The sequence below is a fragment of the Armigeres subalbatus genome, chromosome 3, assembly GCF_024139115.2.
Source record: "Armigeres subalbatus isolate Guangzhou_Male chromosome 3, GZ_Asu_2, whole genome shotgun sequence".
In the NCBI taxonomy this organism is placed as follows: domain Eukaryota; kingdom Metazoa; phylum Arthropoda; class Insecta; order Diptera; family Culicidae; genus Armigeres; species Armigeres subalbatus.
In genome coordinates this window covers 325,805,990-325,829,919 of record NC_085141.1, presented here as the reverse complement: position 1 = coordinate 325,829,919, position 23,930 = coordinate 325,805,990, and the positions used below count along the sequence as shown (strand labels likewise).

At 42.8% G+C, this 23,930-nt stretch overlaps 1 protein-coding gene and 1 long non-coding RNA gene across 2 annotated transcripts in view; one reads left to right on the top strand and one right to left on the bottom strand.

Moving 5' to 3' along the window:
• LOC134225533 (dynein axonemal heavy chain 12) overlaps positions 1-23,930 on the top strand; it is a 49,699-nt gene that overhangs the window by 11,258 nt on the left and 14,511 nt on the right. Inside the window, exons 2-6 of the mRNA XM_062705697.1 lie at positions 8,885-10,315; positions 10,378-10,787; positions 18,022-18,202; positions 18,264-21,470; positions 21,526-21,759. Of these exons, the coding sequence (XP_062561681.1) occupies positions 8,885-10,315; positions 10,378-10,787; positions 18,022-18,202; positions 18,264-21,470; positions 21,526-21,759 (5,463 nt within the window). The remainder of the gene's footprint in view (positions 1-8,884; positions 10,316-10,377; positions 10,788-18,021; positions 18,203-18,263; positions 21,471-21,525; positions 21,760-23,930) is intronic.
• Positions 15,651-16,059, bottom strand: LOC134221117 (uncharacterized). Its single transcript, XR_009982215.1, has 3 exons — positions 15,906-16,059; positions 15,750-15,838; positions 15,651-15,693 (listed from the first exon to the last, which is right to left on the bottom strand). It is a non-coding gene; the product is annotated as an uncharacterized LOC134221117 (long non-coding RNA).

Sequence of the window (23,930 nt, the reverse complement as noted above, 5' to 3'; positions counted from 1 at the left end):
GAGACTTAAGCGTAATACTCCATCGTACATAATATTCCACAGAACCGGTCCGAGGATCGATCCCTGTGGAACACCCGCGGACACTACGATCGACTTTTGACCGGCATTAGTGTCGTATAACAGCACCCTATTCTGAAAATAGCTTTTCAGTATCCTGCACAGGTAATCCGGAACTCTCAATCGGTGCAGGGAGTCAGCAATTGCTGAGCATTGTTGAACGCGTTTTTTACATCAAGTGTAATCAACGCGCAGTACCTAATACCTCTTCTGTTTAAACCTCTCGCTATCTTGGCCGTATCCGTTACCGCTCGAATTGCTTCGATGGTAGAACGGCCCTTACGGAAGCCATACTGGTTGCTAGATAAGCCACCAGCACACTCTGTATAAGCCGACAATCTATTCAGAATGACCCTCTCTAGCAGCTTTCCAGCTGTGTCGAGTAGGCAAATTGATCTGTATGCCGAAGGATCCCCCGGCTGTTTGCCAGGCTTCGGTAATAGCACCAATTTCTGCCGTTTCCATCGATCTGGGAAGTTTCCTTCGTCCATGCATCTCTGGAGGCAGCTCCTGAACATATCTGGATTGGCAAGAATGGCGTGTTTAAGGGCCAGGTTTGGAATACCATCCGGGCCTGGCGCCTTATTGAGCTTAAGTTTTCTTGCGGCTACGATAAGCTCTTCGTTAGTCACTAGCGGTACCACGTCGACTGACTGGTATGGTGTAGCGGGCCAGTCCGATGGTTCATGTGTCGGAAACAATCCCTCTACTATACTAACAGCTCTGGGGATCTTTCAGGAGGTGTGCTATTGGTCCTAGACATCACTATCCTGTATGCATCACCCCACGGGGTGTCATTCGCCATCCTGCACAGCTGTTCGAAGCAGGCTCGCTTGCTACATTTAATCTCGTAGTTCAGGGCTCTGCTCGCTGTCCGGAATACCCCTCGTCTATCGAGTCGCTCAGCGTCTGTTCTAGCACGTCGCAACCTTCTTTTAGCTTTAAGACAGGTTCTACGAAGATCTGCAATCGTGTCAGACCACCAGTACACTGGTTGTCGATTTCCTGGGGGCTGGGTCTTCCTTGGCATCGCCACGTCGCAAGCACGTGTAAGTACTTCCGTCAGGTCGTTACCGAAAGGGTTCTCCTTGTCGCCATTCGCCTCACCTCCCTCCTTCGTCGATTTTGTAGTTTTTAATAGGTTACTCATGTCTGTTGGGTCCCCCTTGCGGCTGCTGTCGAATCCTGTTGGCCATGCGAGGGTTGACACTTTCGTGTTCAGAGCCAGATCAGTGCTAGTCAGGAAGGAGCATCTGAGCCTACTCCCACTCAGCGACCAGCTGTGCCACAGGATTGTACCGCGTGCCACAAGGCCTGCCACGGTTTTAGGGGACGGAAGACAGCCTGGCCATTAACCCATTCGCCGTTTCAGGTCGGTGTCACCCGGCCTTACTAAGAGAATAGAATAACCAGACTACCAGCCCTTGCGTTCACAATATCTCAATATCCAAAAACAAGACCAATAACATGCAACCAGTATACCATAATCAGGATCTTACTGGGATCAATCCTGATGTGCCAATGGCACTCCCTGGGCTTGTGCTTTTGAAGCGGCACACAGTCGCTTTGATAGAGTCTGCTTACGGGCACTTGTGGTTTTTTTGGGAGGGATTTTAGCAGAGCCCACTGCTAAATCCCACCACGCCCTAGGCAGTTCTCCCTGACTGACAGACAGCTGGGGAGGGGTCGTCAAGCCCTTGGACATGGTCCCTGCTGCCCCCTGGTCGCCTGGAAGAAGCGGAGTGCGAGGAGATGATACAGCTGTGCCGATCTCAAGAAACACGCAAGTTCTAACAGAAGCTCAACGCATCCCGCAAAAGCTTCGTGCCGCGAGCCGAAATGTGCCGGGATAAGAATGGGAGCATCTTGACGGACGAACGTGTGGTGATCGAAAGGTGGAAGCAGCACTACCATGAACATTTAAATGGCACTGAGATTACAGGCAGTGAATGTCAAGGCACCGGAGGAGATGACTACGTCAGTTCAGCGGACGATGGAAGCCAACCAGGTCTCACCTTGAGGGAAGTTGAGGATGCCATCCAATAGCTAATGACCAATGCAGCGCAGTGTTGTGCTGAATCATTATCAGACGATAATGATTGCAATTTTCATGTGAAAACTTTTCACGTGGAAACAGTAGGCGAGTTGTCACCGGCGTCGACAACTTCTCAAATTTTGTACACAGACGATAATAAACACAGGATTTTCATTCAAACATTAATATTTACTTATATCAGCTAATTGTCAACAGTCCCGTTATATCTTCTATTTGGTGTTATGGTTTCATGATAGTAAGGAAAAAGAGTTCAAAATGTAACGGTAAATGGTTCAAATCAAGATACGATTTTCAAACGAGTCTTATGTCGTTTTCGGTTATTGCTGGGTCGAACCTAGTTCTGCACCGGATCCGCTCTAACAGCTGTCAAAACGTTCGGTTATTCGTTCAGGTTGGATCGCGATCCGCACCAGATCCGACCCAAAATGAATGAGGTTCGCTCTGCCGATTTATCGAGATCCAACCTAGATTCACCAATACATTCGAACACAAACTGTCAAACTGGTGTTTATGTTTACGCTAAAGGAAAATGAAAACGTAAAAGACACGGATGGGTATTTGATTTTGTTTGTTTCATTTGTTAAATTTATCAATTTTGTTGCTGTCTTCCACGCAAAAATTGATTATTTTAATGTTGTGCTGTCTTCAAGTTTCTCTGGTGGTGAATCGGATTCAGATATCGACATATTTTTCGCTGATTACCTCAGATGGTAGCTCCATTATAAACAAAATGAGGGTTTGTTGAAAATGTGATTTATAAAATGCAGTGACGAGAAGGTAGCTGCTATTTATTCACTATTACGTTGTGTTTTTGTACATATACTTTAGGTATAATTGCTATATCAATGGGAAAATAGCAAACCAGAGTATCTGCCGCTATGAAGTTATTTATACCAAAATGTTCTTACCATTATTTTATTCATTATTGCAGTTCTGTGCATAATTTGTTCAAGGTTACGGATTTGAAGATTATACACATAATGAATTAACCCTGGCATTAACCATTTATAAGGCTTTAGCAACTATGTTGCCTTCAACAAATTTAGGAACAGTTTTCATACGAATTGTGCATCATTTTTGAGTGGAAGAAAGGTTTTTAATTGTAATTCGTTAAAAAACCGACAAAGGCATATTTATTCCCATTGATATTTATTATGTTGAATCTCCTGTTTAGATTTTGTAGTGAAAAATTATTTGCCTCTTTTGTATATTTGGTTTTTGCAGTTCTGACGAAATCGCAATTTATCCCAAAGGGTCCCCTCTGGGGAGAAAAATAGCAGAAAGAATGCAAATAGCAAAAAAGAATGCTGTTCAACTCTTGTACGATTTGATTCTTTGTTTTAAAATAAAAGGCACCAAATCTAAATAAATTTTGTATTGGATTTTTTACAAAGTGTTCCCATATTTTCTTGTTCTGTTCCATTTCAATGACATAATTGATAATTCAAATCTACTGTAACACAATCACTGTTACCCAAAAAGCCATATAGAATCAGCATAATAGTTTATCGGGAAACACGGATTGGCATAAATTCTTTCACGGCAATCCACATTGCCGTCGTCATTCATCACAAGCTCCTAATCACATTAATTTATGAATGGATTAATAGTCATTTTAGTCATTAAACAATTAACAGAAGAAACGTCTGATTCATAATTCATAAAACAAGAAAAAAATAACACTAATAACAAAATTCAATAGATAAAATATGTCTGTTTCTGCCAGCTGATAAAAGTGCGAATTGAAAACAAAACAGATGATAGGGCTTGAGTTCTCACTAATACCATCATACTGACTCGATCCCGATTCGTTTTTCGTTCGGTTATTCAGAGTCGGGGTCGGACCTGACCCAGGTTTAAAACCGAAAACGACATTAATCGCTGGCGAGTTTTTATCCCTTGATAATTTAAAAGTAAAATCGAAGGTGAGTTTTAATCATCCCCGATTTTTTGAAAATTTAATTTTTCCCATCATCGAGTGAAAATTTAATTCATCCCATCAGCGGGTAAGGATGGTATCGGAGATGAGCTTATCAAGATGGGCCCGGAAAAGCTGGTCACTTGCGTGCATAAACTGATAGTCAGAATCTGCACACTTATTTTTTTTTTACCGGGATCTCAGCTAAATGATCAACTTTTACCGAGATTCGCACAGCCGTGCCCCAGCAAACATGTTTTTTGCCGAGATTTCTGTCAAAATTGCTGGAAATCAGCAAATAATTTGCCGACAATCAGCTAACAAACATCATTTTTGCTGGAATATCAGTTTTTCATTTTGCTGGCGCACGGCTGTGCGGATTTTTGCCGAGCTGCAGAAATAAAAACTAAGTGTGTGGGTAACTGAACAACTACCGGAGGAGTGGAAGGTAGGGGTTATATACCCCATCTACAAGAAAGGCAACAAGCTGGAGTGTGAGAACTTTAGAGCGATCACCATCCTCAATGCTGCCTACAAATGCCTGCCAGATCATCTTCCGACGTCTGTCACCATTAGTGAATGTGTTCGTGGGAAGTAAGGCCGGCTTCGTTAACGGCCGCTCGACAACAGGCCAGGTCTTTACTGTACGGCAAATCCTTCAAAAATGCCGTGAATAACAGGTCCCAACGACTGTGTGAAGATTTCGGGCGAACACTTCAGTTCGTTCGAATCGCGCCGGGGACTAAGACAAGGTGATGGACTTTCGTGCCTGTTGTTCAACATTGCGCTAGAAGGTGTCATGCGGAGAGCCGGGTACGATTTTCAACAGATCCAGTCAATTTATTTGTTTTGCGTATGACATGGGCATTGTCGGCCGAATATATGCAAAGGTGGCAGAACTGTACACCCACCTGAAACGTGAAGCAACTAAAGTTGGACTGGTGTTGAATGCATCGAAGACAAAGTACATGCTTGTGGGCGGAACCGAGTGCGACAGGGCCCGCCTGGAAAGCTGCGTTACGATAGACGGGGATACCTTCAAGGTGGTCGAGGAATTCGTCTACCTTGGATCCTTGCTAACGGCTGATAACAATGTTAGTAGTGAAATACGAAGGCGCATCATCTGTGGAAGTCGGGCGGGACTGTAACAAAAGGTGGAAACACGGAAGGCGGAATCACAAAAGGCAGAATCTCGAAAGGCAAACGTTCTTATACTTGTAACAAAAGGCGGAATATATCATAAGGCGTAATTACAAAAGGCGGAAATACAGAATTCAGTAATTTCAGGCGCCTGCTTGAGATAAAGGAGAACATATTTTATTCTTTGAAGGCTCGCATCTGCCAGGTCTAAGTTGAAGGAGGATTTGATTCCTTCTTTAAAAGCACGTCCCTCCGTATATTTGTCTACTTTCTATCGGGGTACGCCGTTTGGCATACAATAATTTGGCATAATAGTTGTTTGGCATAAGAGCCGTTTAGCATAATTGATTATAAATAATATAACATCAGATAAATTACAATTCTTTCGGAATAGTTATTATTATTATTGACATTTATTTAAATTATAATTACAATATGGAAAGATCCATTAATTACGTTACGCTTAAAACGATTATTTTCAACCCCCCTCCCCCCTTTATCACCTTTTTGTATGAAACATCTGAAAATTTTGTATGTATCATCGTCAGTCACACTTAGCTCAATATATTTACTAATTCCCAGGAGACCATTCCTCAGAACGTATTATTCCCCAAAAAGTGAAAGTAAAAGTAATTCTATTTTATTGAATTTTCGTTCGCACAACTTTTTAAATCAAACGGTCACTCGAGACAAGGCGAAACGCATGATGAAGGCTTTCTTTACGCGTTTGCTCGGTACAATGCAAAAGGGGAGGGGAGACTATTCTTTCTTTCAAATTACGCAATAGCTAGAGACAATATAAAAAAGTTGATGATGCCTTCTTTTAAAGCACGGAGCATATACGCGATCGATTGCTCTGGATAATGGAAAAGAGTTGATGGTGCCTTCTTTGGGAGCATGCATCTTGCCTTCTTCATTGTAAATATCAAGAAGTCTATGTTGAAGTCCAGTTTTAAGTTGCGTAAAGAATATGATTATTGAAAATAAGATCATTTTCATTGCGTTATGTCAAACAAACATAAGGCCATTAACATTAGACATTAATATCAAATGACTTTATGCCAAACGGGGTAGCCTCTTTCTATCTATTGAAATCTCATCTCATAACTGAAACACTAACAGTCTCTTAGCTTAGTATCTATTAAGCACATCCAGAGTTATTAAGTGTACGATTTCCATGCTTCGGAAAGGCGAGAAAATTTGCAACCCAAAACAGACCGTATAGAGATTCGATTTCAGTCACCTTCAGCATGGTATGCTTCGTACAAAGCCATATGCCTTATCGCTGAGCTACGGAAGGTCTCCACACTAAACAACAAGAATCTTTTTATAGCACATGGAGAATCACGCCATTTGATCTGCTGGTTCAAAATGTCCGCATAAGTTAAAACAGCCTAATCTAATGCAATTCTGCCTTTCGTGGTTATTAGACCTCTTCATATTTTCAAAAAGTATCAAAAATTCAACCGGTCAGCCAAGAATCACAATTCTTATGCTAAAATAAGTCTCCTGTCAAATTTTCAGCTAATTTGGATAAAATTTCGAGGTGGCTCAAGTCGATTTAGTGTTTTTGGGCTATTTTCCATTTTGGAAAAATCTAACTAGAGATATAAACGTCGAAAACTATCGCAACAACCTCTATACGGAAGCTTTTGGTGTGTTCTACAAGTCTTGTGAACATTGCCATTCGTTTCGTTCACGTTTTGTCCATGTTAAAGTGATTTCCAAGCTTTCAAGTGCATAAAATACTGTTTCCCCCAAAAGTCGCTGTTCTACAAAACTCTTGAGTTTATGACAAATGATTGTTGATTTATTATATTATTATTCCTCTTTTTTCCCTGGAAATTTGAGTAATATAATTGCCCATGTGTGATTTACCGTTAAATTCTTAAAAATCAGGAGATGAACATTTGTCATAAATTTGCACGCTGAGATTTTTTCAAACAAGTTGTTCAAACAAAGAAGCTTCGATTTCACTTGTTACTACAATGCACTCAATGTTAAAAGCATGCAGACATATGATGAATTCAACAAAATTTGGAAGTCGTTTGTTGTAAGCATCAAATATCATATGATTTAATTTATGTTTTGTTCGAACAACTTACTTGAAGAAATCCTAACGTGCAAATTTATTACAAATGTTCGGCTTCTGATTTTTAAGAATTTAATGGTAAATCGCACATTGACAATTATATTACTCAAATTTCCAGGGAAAAAAGAGGAATAATAATATAATAAATTAACAATCATTTGTCATAAACTCAAGAGTTTTGTAGAACAGCGACTTTTGGGGGAAACAGTATTTTTATGCACTTAAATGCTTGGAAATCACTTTAACATGGACAAAACGTGAACGAAACGAATGGCAATGTTCACAAGACTTGTAGAGCACACCAAAAGCTTCCGTATAGAGGTTGTTGCGATAGTTTTCGACGTTTATATCTCTTGTTAGATTTTTTCCAAAATTGAAAATAGCCCAAAAACACTAAATTGACTTGAGCCACCTCGAAATTTTATCCGAATTAGCTAAAAATTTGACAGGAGACTTATTTTAGCACAAGAATTGTGATGCTGGGCTGACCGATTGAATTTTTGATACTTTTTGAAAACATGAAGAGGTCTACTGGTTATGCCTGTTGTGATTCCGCTTTTCGTGTTTCTGCCTTTTGTATCGTTCCGCCTTTCGTTCATTCTGCCTTTCGTATTCCGCCTCATGTGCTTTCCGCCTTTCGTAGGACACCCGAGGAATTCGTCTACCTTGGATCCTTGTTAACGGCTGATAACAATGTTAGTCGTGAAATACGAAGGCGCATCATCTGTGGAAGTCGAGCTTACTACGGGCTCCAGAAGAAATTGCGGTCAAAAAAAATTCATCACCACACAAAATGTGTCATGTACAAGTACAAGACGCTGATAAGACCGGTTACTGCCGTAATCTGGTAAAGTGACGTATACGCCATTTTCCAAAAATAGTGTTAACGAGTAGTACTCATCGTACTCTTTAACAGAAAAATAGAAAACATGTATGTTGTAAAATGGCGCATACGTCACTTTTTCAGATTACGACAGGGTAGTCCTCTACGGACATGAAACATGGACAATGCTAGAAGAGGACTTGCAAGCACTCGGAGTATACGAGAGACGGGTACTTAAAACCATCTTTGGCGATGTGTGGTGAAGGATGAACCACGAGCTAGTTAAAGCCGCAAGGGTACGATTGGCAGGCCATGTTGCAAGAATGCCGGACAGCATTCCACCAGGTGCAAAACGACTTGGCGAACGTAGGGCGCATTCGAGGATGGAGAGATGCTGCCTCGAACCGTGTATTGTGGGGTCAAATTGTTGATTCAGTGTTATTGGTTTAGATGTAAACTAAATACATGAAATGAATGACGTTAAAATATTACGAATTCAGGTAGCATTAGACCTCTCTGACTATTTATGAACGTAATTCCCTTCGATTCAGTTGCAACAGCGTCTTCTTAAACGACATGCTCCGTGTACGGCTGGCAAACTGCTTCGAAAGGAATTATGCAACGGTATCATCAAAGGCCTAGTTCAGAGGTTTACTCTATTCAGAGTCTCGCCAGTAAACTTTAAAAAAAACGGATATTTTGTTAACATATAATTACTCTTTTAGATTTGAAAATGATATTCAACTCTAATAGAAACTACGAACTTCGTAAAAGCAATCCCCTTTTTGTATATTTTAGGAAAAAGTTAAAATCTGCCGTCGCAAAACCGAAGACTTGGATGACGTTATCCCAAAACCGGAATCGTATTACGCCGATCAACTTCGTGAACATGCTAAGCGTGCTCCGGTGCCCAAAATGCTTACGCGGACCGAGGAAAAAATCTTGTCATATGTACCAAAACGCCTTCGACAGCAATATCCAACCGTACTGGCTAACTACATGGCAGACGTACACGAAGACTTCGATAAGGTCATGAAAGCGTTCAGCTGTCAGAAAATTTTCAAACCCGCTCCCGACGACTATGTTCCACCGAGAGAGAAATTTGAATTCAAGCGCCTCGGACGCACAAAAAATTACAAAAACTTCCTTAAGAACAAAGCCGCTATCCAGAAGAACCTGCTGATTCCACATCCGTTCATTCGGTGCATCATTCACTATTCGTATACGGACCTTCCGACCGTACTGAACGATTACCACAAATATAGGATGAAGGATGAGATTACCCTGAATGAGCTTCGCGACATGGCCAAGAAGGAACTCCAAGGATACAACAACTTCATCGCCCAGGAATGGTATCCGAAGATTGCGCGGATACTGAAAAAGCATTTCGATCGTCGTACGCTTCCGAAATCGATGTGGCCGAAAGTGATCAACTGCGCTTCGGGTCTCATCAACCGTCAGCTTACGGAGCTAAAATTGCGTACCATCGAGCATCTGCGACAAACCGTACTCAACGTACACAAAATTCCGCAGATGAAGATGATTGCTATCTGTGAGAATGGATTGGTGGATTTGTTCCCAAACTTGAAGGATATTTACAGCGTGTACCAGAACGCGATCGAGGACATTGCCATCGTTGGTTCCCGATTGGAGCCACTGGAAAATGTGCTCGATGCTCAGGCATTTGTGACCAAGTCCAACTTTATGAAGGTCGTGGTTGGAGAGATCACTCTACAGGAAGCTCACGACGCATTACAGCTGGCTCTTGAAAAGACCTTCGAACCATTGGCATTATATTTGAAGGATTTTCAGGAACAGTTCAACGGATTGATCAGCCCCGAAACCCAAGACGAATTGGATGAGTTTTTGAACGAGCCGCGTTCGTTCGAGGAGTATTTGCAGAAGATCGACTACTTCCAAGCGTACAGCGATAAGATCAAAAACATGGTGATGAAAGAGTACTTCTATGTGGCCATCGTGAATCAATCGGATGCAATCGGCAGCGTAAGGAAAATGGTGCGGGAGTACATTGAGCGGATTGCGGCCCACATTGCGGTGGAACATAGGAAGGAGAGTCAACGAATTTGTAAGGAGTTTGAGGAAATCAAGGATCGGGCGCTGGAGATTCCGATCTCGACCGAGCAGCTGATGGCAAACGGGGAGTACATGACTCGGGCCAAAACTGTTGTCATCGAGGAACTGCGGGAGAAGATCCAAGAATCGATGAGGGTGAGCTCTTGCTAAAGGGATGTAGCAATTTTTCTTGAACTAACTAAATATTATTCTTACAGATTGGCGCCTATTTAGTCGAACTGTTGGAACTGCCACCAGACCATATGGACGTGCAAGTGGAAAGCATAAACTGGTATTTCCGCATTCAGGCCGTTTTCGACATAAACTCGACCAATTTTGAAACCTATAAGTTCCAGTTTGAGGAGAAGCTGCAGGAGGTGACGAAGCAGCTGAACGAGAAAATGGAGGAAATGATTCCGAAAATTGCAATTATAAACGATATGACCGAAACGGAGAAGTTCCGAGAGTACGTGATGCTTTTGCAAAGTTATATCGATCAAATTTTTGTCTTCGAGGATTATGTAAAGTGGATCAATAAGGAAGAAGTGCTGTTCAAGTTTCCGAAATCGCAATACTCGGTACTGGAAGCGATCAAAACGTTCATCGTGCCGTTCTATAAACTGATCAGGTAAGCTTAATTTAATTTTACTGGCTGTATTTGTATGGTATATGGTCAGGGGCCCTCCATAGCTGTGCGGTAAGATGCGCGGCTACAAAGCAAGACCATGCTGAGGGTGGCTGGGTTCGATTCCCGGTGCCGATCTAGGCGTTTTTCGGATTGAAAATTGTCTCGACTTCCCTGGGCATAAAAGTATCATCGTGTTAGCCCCATGATATACGAATGCAAAAATGGTAACTTGGCTTAGAAACCTTGCAGTTAATAACTGTGGAAGTGCTTAATGAACACTAAGCTGCGAGGCGGCTCTGTCCCAGTGTGGGGATGTCATGCCAATAAGAAGAAGAAGAAGAAGAAGAAGAAGAAGAATGGTCAGATTAGTGATTTTTCTTCTTACCAATAAGACAACTACGTTGATATCCGATAGGGTATTGACTGACGACAGCAAACTATAAAAAATTGGGATATGATTTGTGTGTAGGCAATTTGCTCTCCTTCTTTTGCAAAAGTTACACTGTGTCGACTGGCACCTTTGATTGTTTTGCTTCTTCATGTCGTTTAGCAACTTTCTGCATATTAAGCTTCAGAGTAAAAAGAAGTGAAGAAGGTGAAACTAGCGATAAGGTGGATTCTGGTAAGAGAAGTTGCCTTAACTAGTCACCCCACGGATCGCCTAGGGTAAGCGATAAAGAGGTGCCCGTTGATATTAAGATGTACAACACCACTCTGATCAAGGTCATCAAAGAAATGATGGCCAATGATGGGGAGGGCAATGTTCGAAAAATGGATGTGATGATAGACATCACGAATGTGATCATGTCTTTTTTGGACAACCGCGGCCATTACAGTAGGGACTTAAAACAGACCGTCCTGACTCTTCGCGACCTAGTTGCGGTAGCGAAGACCCTGCTGGAGTCCAGTAAGCAGCCGAAGAGAAAAATCCGTCTTCTTACCGGCGAAGAAGATTTGGCGCAGAGCCAGGGTGATAAGGCTGCTAAGAAGGCGGATCGTAGGATTCGTCTTCTTATTGAAAAACGTCTGGCAGGAAGCCATATCGAAGAGTTACGCCGAATAATTGCCGTCGCAGACGCAATTCTCAAGGTAAAGTTAGGCAGGTTGCCGACCGAAAAGTATGAGTAAACCAGCACCTCCAAAACGGGTACACATTCCAATAACTGTGGCTGTTTCTTTTTGGTATAACCAAAAAGAGTCCGCTGAAATCCATTATGCAGAAAAGTTAGCTGTCTCAGCATTCTTTCTGGTACGCGGAAACCAATTAGCGGAAGGAGATAAGAGCAATTGATTTCTCCGTTCAGAAATTTTTTAATAAGCGTTGCATGCTGGATTTTCCATTGCTGATCCAACGTATCAAGACCAAACGGGTGAAGGGGTTTAAATGAGTGCCCTATTTTCAAGTAGGGGTGATCCAGTACAAATACTGGACGAGATCACCAAAACCGGAACCCTGGTGGACGCACTATGAGATCAGTGTGATGTTGAAATCCAGAACAGTGCGATGTGGCCGACCCAGCCCCACTTCCGATCCCGAATTTCTGTTGCTATCGGCCTCTGGTGACAACGACGATGGAGCTCGTTGTTTGAGATCCAGTTGTGAGGCCACCAGGCCCGAATTATATACCGCAGGCATCTGTTAATGAACATCTGCAGCCGTTGAGTGTTCTCCACTGATACACACCATGTTTCGCTAGCGTATAACAGCACAGATTTCACGTTAGAGTTGAAAATTCGTATTTTGGTGCGTTCACTTATCTGCCTGTTTTTCCAGATATTTCTTAAACTCGCAAAGGCAGCCCTTGCTTTCTTTATCCGTGCGCCTATGTCGATCTTGGTACCGCCGTCTGACGCCATTTGGCTACCAAGATATTGGAAGCTTTCAATATTCTCCACTGGTTGCCCGGCTACTGTGAAACTGGAAGGAGTCACCGTGTTCACATCCAACGATTTGGTTTTGTTGACGTTGATGACTAAACCTGCCGGAGAGGAGCGCTCGGCAAGGTTGTTGAGCTTACTCTGCATATCAGAGCGCCGTTGCGCGAGGAGTGCAACATCATCCGCCAATTCGAAGTCATTTAGGTGCTCCATGGTTATAGGCTGCCATAACAGCCCGCGGTTTGATTCACGGTCAATCGCATCTACCAGAATCTCGTCGATTACGATGAGGAACAGCAACGGTGATAGAATACATCCTTGCCTCACACCAGCTACGACCCGGATAGGGTCGGACAAGACCCATTGTGCAGCACTCCACACGAGAAGGCCTCGTACTGTGCCTCGATGATGCCGAAGATTTTCTCAGGAACTCCTGAAACATGCTACTTCCTACCCGTTCATAGGATAAGGATCTTCAGGGTCGTATGGAGTGAAACAAGTCATCAGTTCTCTGCAATCCTGTCAGCGACGATTCCTCGTGTGAGTAGGACAATACGGATTTTTTTAGGTTGCTCAACGAGTGGAGAACACGTAGAAAGACTGCGCAAATAGAAACGGCTAATGGTAACTCTGCTTTGAAGACACTTTCCTGTCTGATGAGAATACTCTAGAATGTCGAGGCTTGAAGGCTCTTTTGTAGGCCCGGAGAAAACGCACAAATAGAAAATTAGTGGAAATATTTAATAGACTGGGATTTGCTCTTTAGTACTATTCATTAGGCTCCATTTCTTAATAAGGTACACCGGGGCAAGTTGAAATGCGGGGTAAGTTGAAACGGAAGCTGTAATTTGGATCGGAAATGACCCAATGCCCTGAGTATTTTTTACAACAAACTACTCCCCTGAACGCACCTTCTGACTGCCATTCCCGGAAGATTGCAGCTACAAAAACGCAATCCCTGCCTATGTTTATTTTTCGCCCTTTGCAAAATTCGAACCAACTTTTTGACGTGCCAATAAAACAGGTCTCAAAATGATGTGGAAGAGTGCTTTCCTTAAATTTTCCCGGTAGGTAATCATTCAATGTTGAACAAACATAATGATTATGAAAAATCGATGGGAGATCCGTTTTAATTTTTGTATTTCGGTCGTTTGAAATTGCTCCGCAATTTAAACCCATCGGGGCAAATAGAAATGTGTGGTGCGGGGCAAGTTGAAACAACGATTCAAAACGTCTGCCTCGCAATTTTTTTTTTCTAAAATTCAGATACTTGATAGTAATGTAAGTAGGCTTTGAAATTAAAACAACAAAAATCAAAACAAGTCGCCACCCACCAAACGAGTTTCTGCCGCCATTGTTCTACGGGTAGAGCATAATTACACCAGAGGTTACTGTTTTTTAATTGCTAATTGCGAATCATTACATAAGATAAGTGGACTACAAAACGAAGGGATCGGTTTTCAAGGTGCGTATTGAACTATTTACAATGATAGTTTGTTTAATCAGTCTGCTTCAAATTAAATATTTAGTTTAAAAATAGCTGTACGGATAATGATCCTTTGATTCAAAATCCGGGCGCGGTGGACGGATTTCGATTCAGGAGTAGTTGCTTAATTCATAATTTTCTCATGTTTTCGAAGTTTTTATGTGTAAATGTGAAACACTTCTTCCCTTGTCAAAGACAAACGTTTCATTTGCATTCGATTTCTATAGTCTAGTCTAGAGTACGGATTTCGATGTCTCACGGTATATATTGATATGAGACAATTAAATGGACCATATTTAAGTTTATTTTTTGAATAAAAGAATATCAATATCTGGAATGTGACTTTTATGCGAGTAAATATCAAGATGAGGCGACACAATTTGGGATTTGGTTTTAAAATTTTTAGAAGAAAGCCTACTATGTTATCAGTTTTTCTTAAACAGGAGACACTTTTAAGGTAGTTTCTAGAAAGAAAATCAAAATCATCAAAAAATTACATGGGACTCTTATGCGAATTTAGTCACCTTTACAACCTCGTGCATCTTGAGTCTCACTGAGTACATATATTGTGATTTTAATACGGAAAAAATAGCTTATCTCTGTAGGTAGCGCAGTGTTTCAACTTGCCCCGATACGCGGGGCAAGTTGAAACGATGCACATAAAAAAGTAATTTCAATATACAAAATATTTATAAAAAAGTTTGGTGAGGTTGCTTATTTTTTATGTTTAATCTTTGGCCCGAACTAGCAAACACGGCAAACGGATTCAAAATTTATTAAAAAAATTTATTATAGCACTTCAAATTTCAACTTTGAAAAAACCGTTTCAACTTGCCCCGGTGTACCTTACTAGTTTATTGTACTTGAGGTGATTGGGTTTAATGGTCATGGTAATGGTTACATGGTCACGTTTTGGAAATAGTTTACTTGCGGTTTTGTTCTAGTTGACACTTGGGGCATGACTTGACGGTAGCAGATGAGTATCTCTTCTTGAGTCCTGGACATTGACTCACCGTTCGGTTTTGGCGGGTTGTTGGCTATCGTGTCCGGAGTTCGCCTCAGACGGACGGTTGATCAGACCGTCCATCTGTTGGGGAACTATGCTGGTTCCGGAGGGTGGACCTGGCGAACATCGCATCGCAAAGATGGCGAATACCGGAAACTCTGGAATGCTGAGCCTGTTCCCGGCTGTTCGATGAGTCAACATATCCCCGACAAGATGGCGAACACTAGGCCTTCACACGGCCGACGACAATGTTTTGCTGCTCTGGACACTTGCGGAATCAAATAAATCTTGTTCCGGTGTACTGGAACGAACCGGTTCCTGCAAAAACCGGTTGGATTGCGCTCGTAGCTTTGGCCTAGCCAAGGATACAAAAGAAAAGGCCCGCTTTATGGACCTAAATGCGAGTATTAGTTTTCAACGCCACTTGATTTTACAATTTAGTTCACAGTTTCTTCACCGCAATTACCTTTTCTTTATTAACTTGGGTTTTTGTGGTAATCGTGCAACTGGCTTTATACACGTTTACTAACTGTAATCTAATTTTAAACATTATTGTAGGATACTATCAACTGTTTTAGTCATACGGTCATACTTGCATTCGTCCTACTAACACATTATTTCGATTAATTTTTAATAGCGACGAATTATCGTGCTGTAATAGTAACTAACACGGACTAACCACTAAACAAAGAGACAAAAAGAATATTAAATGTTCCACTAAAAATGAGGTACGGTTCCAAATTCTAACCTCGAATTACGATGCTACACACGCGCGCACTACTACTACGTTCCAGGTTTTACAGCAAAAGAGAGGACTTTGCTTCCAAGCAAAGGGTTTTTATAGGAGATAGCTCTAACTATGTTTTTTTTTTAAATGATGAACGCTTTACATTATTCTTCCATAATCTATGCCACCTATGCTCCACCTGTCGACCAGTGATCAAAGCAAAAATGAGTTTCTTTTTTCTTTCAGTTCAAACTGCTCGACAAAGGTTCTAACCGCTGACAGTGACGTTTCAGAGTGAGATGCCCGCCCTATCCTCCCAAAGACAGATGAGCGTCGCTATCTCAATGTTGACCTATTTATAAAAAGGGTGTATTGGGGATATCTGGGAATGTTATGTTAAATAACTTGTGGTGGAGCTACAAGCATTCAATGGAACCAAACGGTTACACTCCCTTGTGTCTCAGAACCCCTCACATATTCTCGTGATTGAGACGGTCGAAAGTTTTTTCGTAGTCAATGAATACCAATTAAAGGGACTCTTGGAATTCGTTGACCTGCTCCAAAATGAAGCGGAGCGTGACAATATGGTCCACACAGGATCTTCCGGCACGGAATCCGGCTTGCTGCCGCCGGAGAGTCGCATCGATCTTCTCCTGAATCCTGGCTAGGATAATTTTGCACAGAACTTTGAGAACGGTACACAGCAACATAATGCCTCGCCAGTTATCGCATACAGTCAGGTCACCCTTTTTGGGCACCCTCACTAAAATACCTTGCATCCAGTCGACCGGGAAAGTTGCGGTGTCCCAGATATTACGAAATAAACGATGCAGTAGTTGAGCAGATGTCATGGGGTCAGCTTTGAGCATCTCGGCTGATATGCGGTCGACCCCTGGGGCTTTATTCGATTTCATGCTTTGGATGGCTGTTTGAATCTCTAGCAGTGATGGAGCTTCGGTATTGGCGCGTGTTATACGTCGGATCCTAGGCAGATCATGCCGAGGTGGTGATGGCCTGGCTGGCACTTGAAAAAGTTGTTCGAAGTGCTCGAACCAGCGTTTCAGCTGGTCAGTTGGGTCGGTCAATAACTGATCATTCGCGTCTTTCACAGGCATCGTTGCATTCATCTTCGCCCCGCTTAAGCTTCGTGATACATCTTAGAGGAGTCGAATGTCCTCGGTTGCTGCGGTTCTCTCTCTCTCCTTCGTACGCTAGAGAGTCCACGCACGCTCGCTTGTCCCGTCGTCTTGAAAGTTTCACTTTCTTCAGTATCGTAGACGGGCTAAGACTTTGGCACCTCTGGTTTTTATTCGCTCTATCGCGGCTTTGGCTTCTCTTCGCTCCTCTATCTTTCTCCAGGTCTCATCGATGATCCATTGTTTTCTCTGGGTGCGTAGTTCGCCCAGATTGTTCTCGCTGGTGATGATGAAGGCATTCTTGATGGCGGTTTATTTTTTCAGAGCAACTTCATCATAATCTGCCAGATGTATTGGAGGCCTTAAGAAAGTTTTTGTTACATTATTTGCACAAATCTCATACCAATGAATCATATTGAATTGCTCTGCTCATACGGGCTGTTAAACATAAAACGCCAAATACGACCAGTTTCATATATCACTGCCTAAAATTACGCTTTTGGGCCACCTAGTTTTCTTAGCCATAAAAAGAGGGGAGGGTTTTTTTTTCTTCCTAAGCAATGGAGGGGGAATCTGCTCAACAGACATCCTGGGTTGTCCAGGAAGTGCGGGGCTAGGGACCATATGCATATGCATAAAAGTACAACTATTCCACTTTATTTTAGCGAAAATTCCGAGTAAATACCTCTTAAAACATCAGCGAATAAGGTTTTCAAAATAAAAGTTCGTCCTGGGCATTTACGGGTTAATTGCTTTTTTTAATCTCCGTTACTCCAGTTAGCTTTGCGAGCAAAGGCGTAGGATTGCCAATCCGCAGAGGGCGAGTTTGACTCTCGATCCGGTCTAGGGTATTTTCGGGTGGGAAACAATTTAGAATCCCTGGGCATAGTGTATCCATTGTACTTTCCACACAAGATACACACTAATGCGATGGCGGATATAGAAAAGCTAAAAGAGTACTAAGTAACATTGATTGGATACAAAAATTATTTTTTTTTCAGGTTATGCATGCGTTGGCTACGCTACTACAATGTCTGGATGGATGGCCCGTTCGAATATCTAGAACCGCACTTTGTGGAATCCAAAACTGAGGAATTCCTGAAGGAGTTCCAAAAGACCCAGAAGTATTACCGGAATCGCATTAAGGCGGACATGCTCGAGAATACACTTTGCAAATTCAAGGTACTTGTTATTACGTTCTCCTTAGGGAAACCTTCAATTTACCACGTGCATTTGCTTTTAGGGTCAAACGGAAGATCCAGATCCGGAGAAGCATCCGTGCCCGCTAAAGCTGTGTGCACGGATGGCACAGTCCATTAAGGATTTCCACCTGGGCGTTTACATCGTCAACATCATGTGTAATCCGGCGCTGAAGGATCGCCATTGGGACGAGATGTCGGAGATAGCCGGATTCGACCTGACGCCGGATGCCGGAACTACTCTGCGCAAAATTATCAACCATCAGTTGGACAAAGATTTGGATAAGTTTGAAATCATCAGCATCGGCGCGAACAAGGAGCTCCAGTTGCAGAAGAACCTGGCGTCGATGATCAGAGAGTGGGAGACCATCGAGTTCAAGTTGAATCCCTTCAAAGAAACCGGTTTGAATATTTTGTCCGGACTGGATGAGATACAGGCGGTGCTGGACGACCACATTATCAAGACATTGGCAATGCGCGGGTCGGCTTTCGTAAAACCGTGCGAGAAGGAAGTTAAGGAATGGTACAAAACTCTCACTCGCGTGAACAAAACCATTGAGCAGTGGGGAAAGGTGCAAAGCACGTGGCTGTATTTGCTTCCGATATTCTCATCGGCGGATATTGTAGCCCAAATGCCGAACGAGGGCAGAATGTTTCAACAGGTGGACAAAACCTACCGGATGTACATGAAGATTGTCGAGGCAAACCGTTCGGTGATGAATGTGGCGGCGGCCAAAGGTGTTCTGGAAGCTCTTGAAGAATCCAATGAACTCATGGAAGAGATCACAAATGGCGTTAACGAATACCTGGAGAAGAAGCGGTTGTATTTCCCAAGATTCTTCTTCTTATCGAACGATGAAATGCTGGAGATTCTATCGGAAACAAAAGACCCACTCAGGGTACAGCCTCACTTGAGCAAATGTTTCGAGGGGGTGAATCGATTGGAGTTCGACCAGGCGTTGGACATTCGATCGATGTTCAGCATTGAAAAGGAGCAGGTTCAGTTTGTGGAGAAAGTGTCCACTTCGGAAGCTCGCGGAAGTGTGGAGAAATGGTTGCTCCGAGTGGAGGAAGAGATGTTGCGGGCAGTATTCCACGAAATGCGAGAGAGCTACGTGGCATACAAGGATAAACCACGTCACGCTTGGGTACTGGACTGGCCCGGCATGGTAGTGCTTTGTGTTTCGCAGATATACTGGGCGGCGAACATCCACGCCAGTCTTGGACAAAAGCCGGACGCGATTGTCCAGTTATTTGAGCAGTTACAGAAAGAGTTGATGGATGTTGTGATGCTAATCAGATCGAAGGAGATCACCAATTTGGACCGTATCACGATCAAGGCGTTGATCGTTATCGATGTTCATGCAAAGGATGTTGTAAATGATTTGATAAAACAGGGGATACACTCGGAAAATGATTTCCAGTGGTTGGCACAGTTGCGGTACTATTGGAGCGACACCGAAGTGACGGTAAAGATCATCAACGCTTCAGTCCCATTTGCTTGTGAATATCTGGGTAATTCGGATCGGCTAGTTATAACTCCGCTGACGGATCGTTGCTACCGAACGTTGATGGGGGCATATCAGTTGCATCTGAATGGTGCACCGGAAGGTCCCGCCGGAACCGGAAAGACAGAAACCACTAAAGATTTAGCGAAAGCTTTGGCCGTGCAGTGTAAGGTTTTCAACTGTTCCGATGGGTTGGACTACAAGGCGATGGGAAAATTCTTCAAGGGTCTCGCATCATCTGGGGCGTGGGCTTGTTTCGACGAGTTCAACAGAATTGAATTGGAAGTGTTGTCAGTGGTTGCGCAACAGATCTTATGCATAATCGTTGCCGTTCGAGCTGGAGTGCAAAAGTTCATTTTTGAAGGTACGGAATTGAACCTGAATCCGGCGTGCTATGTTTGTATTACGATGAATCCAGGGTATGCGGGACGGTCGGAACTCCCGGATAATCTAAAGGTGCTCTTCCGAACCGTAGCTATGATGGTACCAGACTATGCTATGATTGGAGAAATATCGCTGTATTCGTTCGGGTTCACCAACGCTCGGACATTGGCGGTCAAAATCGTTACCACCTACCGGCTTTGTTCGGAACAACTGTCTTCGCAAAATCATTATGATTACGGAATGCGAGCCGTTAAAACTGTACTTCAAGCATGTGGAAATCTTAAAAAGGCATTTCCAGATGAAGATGAAGAGATCCTGCTTCTAAGATCACTTCTGGATGTGAACCTGCCAAAGTTTCTCAGGAAAGACGTACCACTATTCGAAGGAATCATTTCGGATCTGTTTCCCGGAGTGTCGCTTCCACAAGCAGATTACACATTACTGACCAACGCGTTCAACGATGTCTGCCGGGAAATGAAGTTGCAACCCAAGGACACCTTCCTGACGAAAGTTATTCAAACCTATGAAATGATCATCGTTCGGCACGGTTTTATGTTGGTCGGACTGCCGTTCTCGGGAAAGTCCATGACCCTAAAAGTTCTGTCCGAATGTTTGACACGGTTAAAAGGCAAAAGTGACAATCCTTACTTCCAGCGCGTTCGCTACGAAGTAGTGAACCCCAAGGCAATCACAATGGGTCAGCTATACGGTGCTTTCGATCCGGTTTCATACGAATGGACGGACGGAATTTCTTCGACGATTTTCCGACGATTCGCCATCGATACGGAACCCGATCGGAAATGGCTGATCTTCGACGGACCGGTGGATGCGGTCTGGATCGAGAACATGAACACGGTGCTGGACGATAATAAGAAGCTGTGTTTGACCTCGGGAGAAGTCATCACAATGACCGGTGAAATGTCGATGATTTTTGAGGTTATGGATTTGGAGCAAGCATCCCCAGCGACGGTATCGCGGTGTGGGATGATTTACATGGAACCGTCGGTGATTGGATGGGAAGCATTTGTGAAATCGTGGATTCAGCGGTGCAACCGTCAATGGACGGCGGACTGGGAGGAGCTGCTGTTGGAGATCTTCCGTTGGGTGATTCCGGATTGTTTGACGTTTATCAGGCGACAGTGCCGGCAGTACTTGCACCCGGGAGACATAAACCTGTTGACCAGTACGATGAATATCTTTCAAATGGTGATTGATGAGGCGGTTCATGAGAGCCCGGACGAGTATGGGAAGTATTTGTTCACGTGGTTTCAAGCGGCATTGATGTATTCAGTCGTTTGGGGGCTGGGCGGTATTTTGGATATGGAGTCGAAGGTGAAGTTTGACGAATTCTATCGAGAGGTAAGTGGCAGCAATTGTTGATGTCGTCGGGAGGTAACAAAGTGAATGATTTCAGATTTGGAAGGGCACAGATGAGAATCATCCTGTTCCGGAAGCTCTTGGAAAAATCGATGTGTCAATGCCGGGAGAGGGAATGATCATGGATTACGTGTACTACTTCAAGCAAAAGGGGAACTGGCGCTTTTATCCGGACATGGTCAGACAGATGAAGAACGAAGTGGGCATAACTCTACTTGTTCCTACATTGGACTCGGTCCGTTACATGCATATGCTGGATATTCATGTGAAGGTAAACCCTTTGTTGTATCATTGGGGGGTACGCCGTATGGCATAAAGTCGTTTGGCATAATTGATTAAAAATAATATACTCAGCGAACTGAACTATCGAAATTCATAACAGGCGCCTTATGAAACTTCGACTGATTATTCCACCAACAGTGCTTCTTATACGCAGTTAATTTCTCGAGTATTCAAGTGTCGATGGGCGTGTGGTCTACATACTAGACCTGCGCGCCGCCGCCGCCGCTGATTTTCTCATGCCCCTGCTGCCGCATGAAAATTTTCCACGCGGCAGAATATTTTTTACCACGCCGATGGCTATTGAAGGACTATTAAACCAGTATATTTATGGGTTTCGTATACTTTCTTAAAAGTTTTTTTTACTGGTAAGTTCATCCTATCGGAAATACATATTTTCAGTCAAGTTCATATTACATTTATCTATTTCTAAGTATGCAGACATTATTGGACGGCGACCTACCCACAACTGTAACTAGCATTAAGTTGATTTTGCTCAAGTATGCTCGGGCGAACATAAACATATTTTTTCTAAGGCTGCATCTCATTTCCCGAATTAAACTCAAATTAAATTAAGAGTGACAATAGTATAATTACCGAATAATGCTGCTCACACAACAAGATTATCTTCGACAGATATTGAATTGTTTTGACAGATGTCTTATCGGTCTTATTGGACAGTACCTGCGATTTTTATGACTGGGTGATTTTTTATTTTCGAACTGTCACTTTCAAGTTTAATTTAATTTCATATCAGTAAATAAGACGCAGCCTAAGAATATAAGGAATTGTTCCTAGATTTCTTTTGTATTATGGTCTGAAATTATTTCAGAATTTCATTTATAAAAACAGGTAAACAACATAGTCTGTGGGTCGAATTGACAGCTAGAGGCAAACCTCCATGACCTACTTTACCCTACCCAACCACCAACTCCGTAGAACTTATGAGGGCGTCGCCAAGTCAGGGGCCTCTCGTTAAGTGAGCTCTACATCAACATTTCTTTTCCTATACCTAGTTACGGTAAAGATGGGCATGGCCGGGAGTAGTAATCCTCATGCTTATGCAATTTTCATCTTAGATTGGAATCAAGGGCAACTCCCCACCTTGATTTCCGATAGCAATCTGGATAAGGATTCCATAAGAAACATAAGTCTCACTAGTGTCCAATCTACGAAATATACCATTATAAATCTAACGCTAACGCTAAATTATTTCAGAATGTCATTTAAAACCGGAAAATAAAAAAAATGGTCCTTATCCGCATAACTAGAAAACGGATGGATGTACTTTATTCATTCATTCAGCAGATATGTTCATTATTGTATGGCCTTTAGATTGAGTAAATCGTGAAAAACTAGAATTAGGATTCGTAAAGAAATTTTGCTGGGTCTCCAGCAGCCTTGCGAGCAAAGGCGTAGGATTGCCGGTCCGGAGATGGCGAGTTCGATTCTCGGTCTGGTCTAGGATATTTTCGGGTGGGAAACATTCTCGACTTGCATAATCGCCTACTTTGCAGGACAACGTCTGCTAGGTCAACTAGTTTCTTATAAACTACATTTGAAAATACTTCTTGAATTTCTTGAATTTCTTCAGAAATTATTTAAGTAATTCCTTTAGGAATATCTTCTGGAAACCCATAGTGAAATCAAGAATTCCTACAAAAAAGTGTTTAGTGGTCTTCCGGACGAAATCCAAGAAGAAATCCCAGACGAAATTCTGTAGGAACTTCCGGACGAACTCCTGGACGAACTTCCGGAGGAATTCCTTGAGGAACTTCTGGACGAAATCCTGGATGAACTTTCGGAGGAATTTCTGGAGGAACTTCCGGGCGAAATCCTGAAGGAACTTCCGAGCGAAATCCTGATGGAACTTCCGGACGAAATCGTGGAGGAATTTCCGCACACAATCCTAGAGGAACTTCTGGACGAAATCCTGAAGGAACTTAAAGACTAAATCCCGGAGGAACTTCCGGACAAAATCCTGGAGGATCTTCTGTTCAAAATTCTAAAGGAACTTCTAGAAGAAATCCTGGAGGAACTCCCGGATGAAATTCTGAAGAAACTTCCGGACGAAATCCTAAAGGAACTACCGGACTATATTCTGGAGAAACTTCCAGATGAAATCTTGTAGAAACTTTCGGACGAAATCCTGGAGGAACTTCC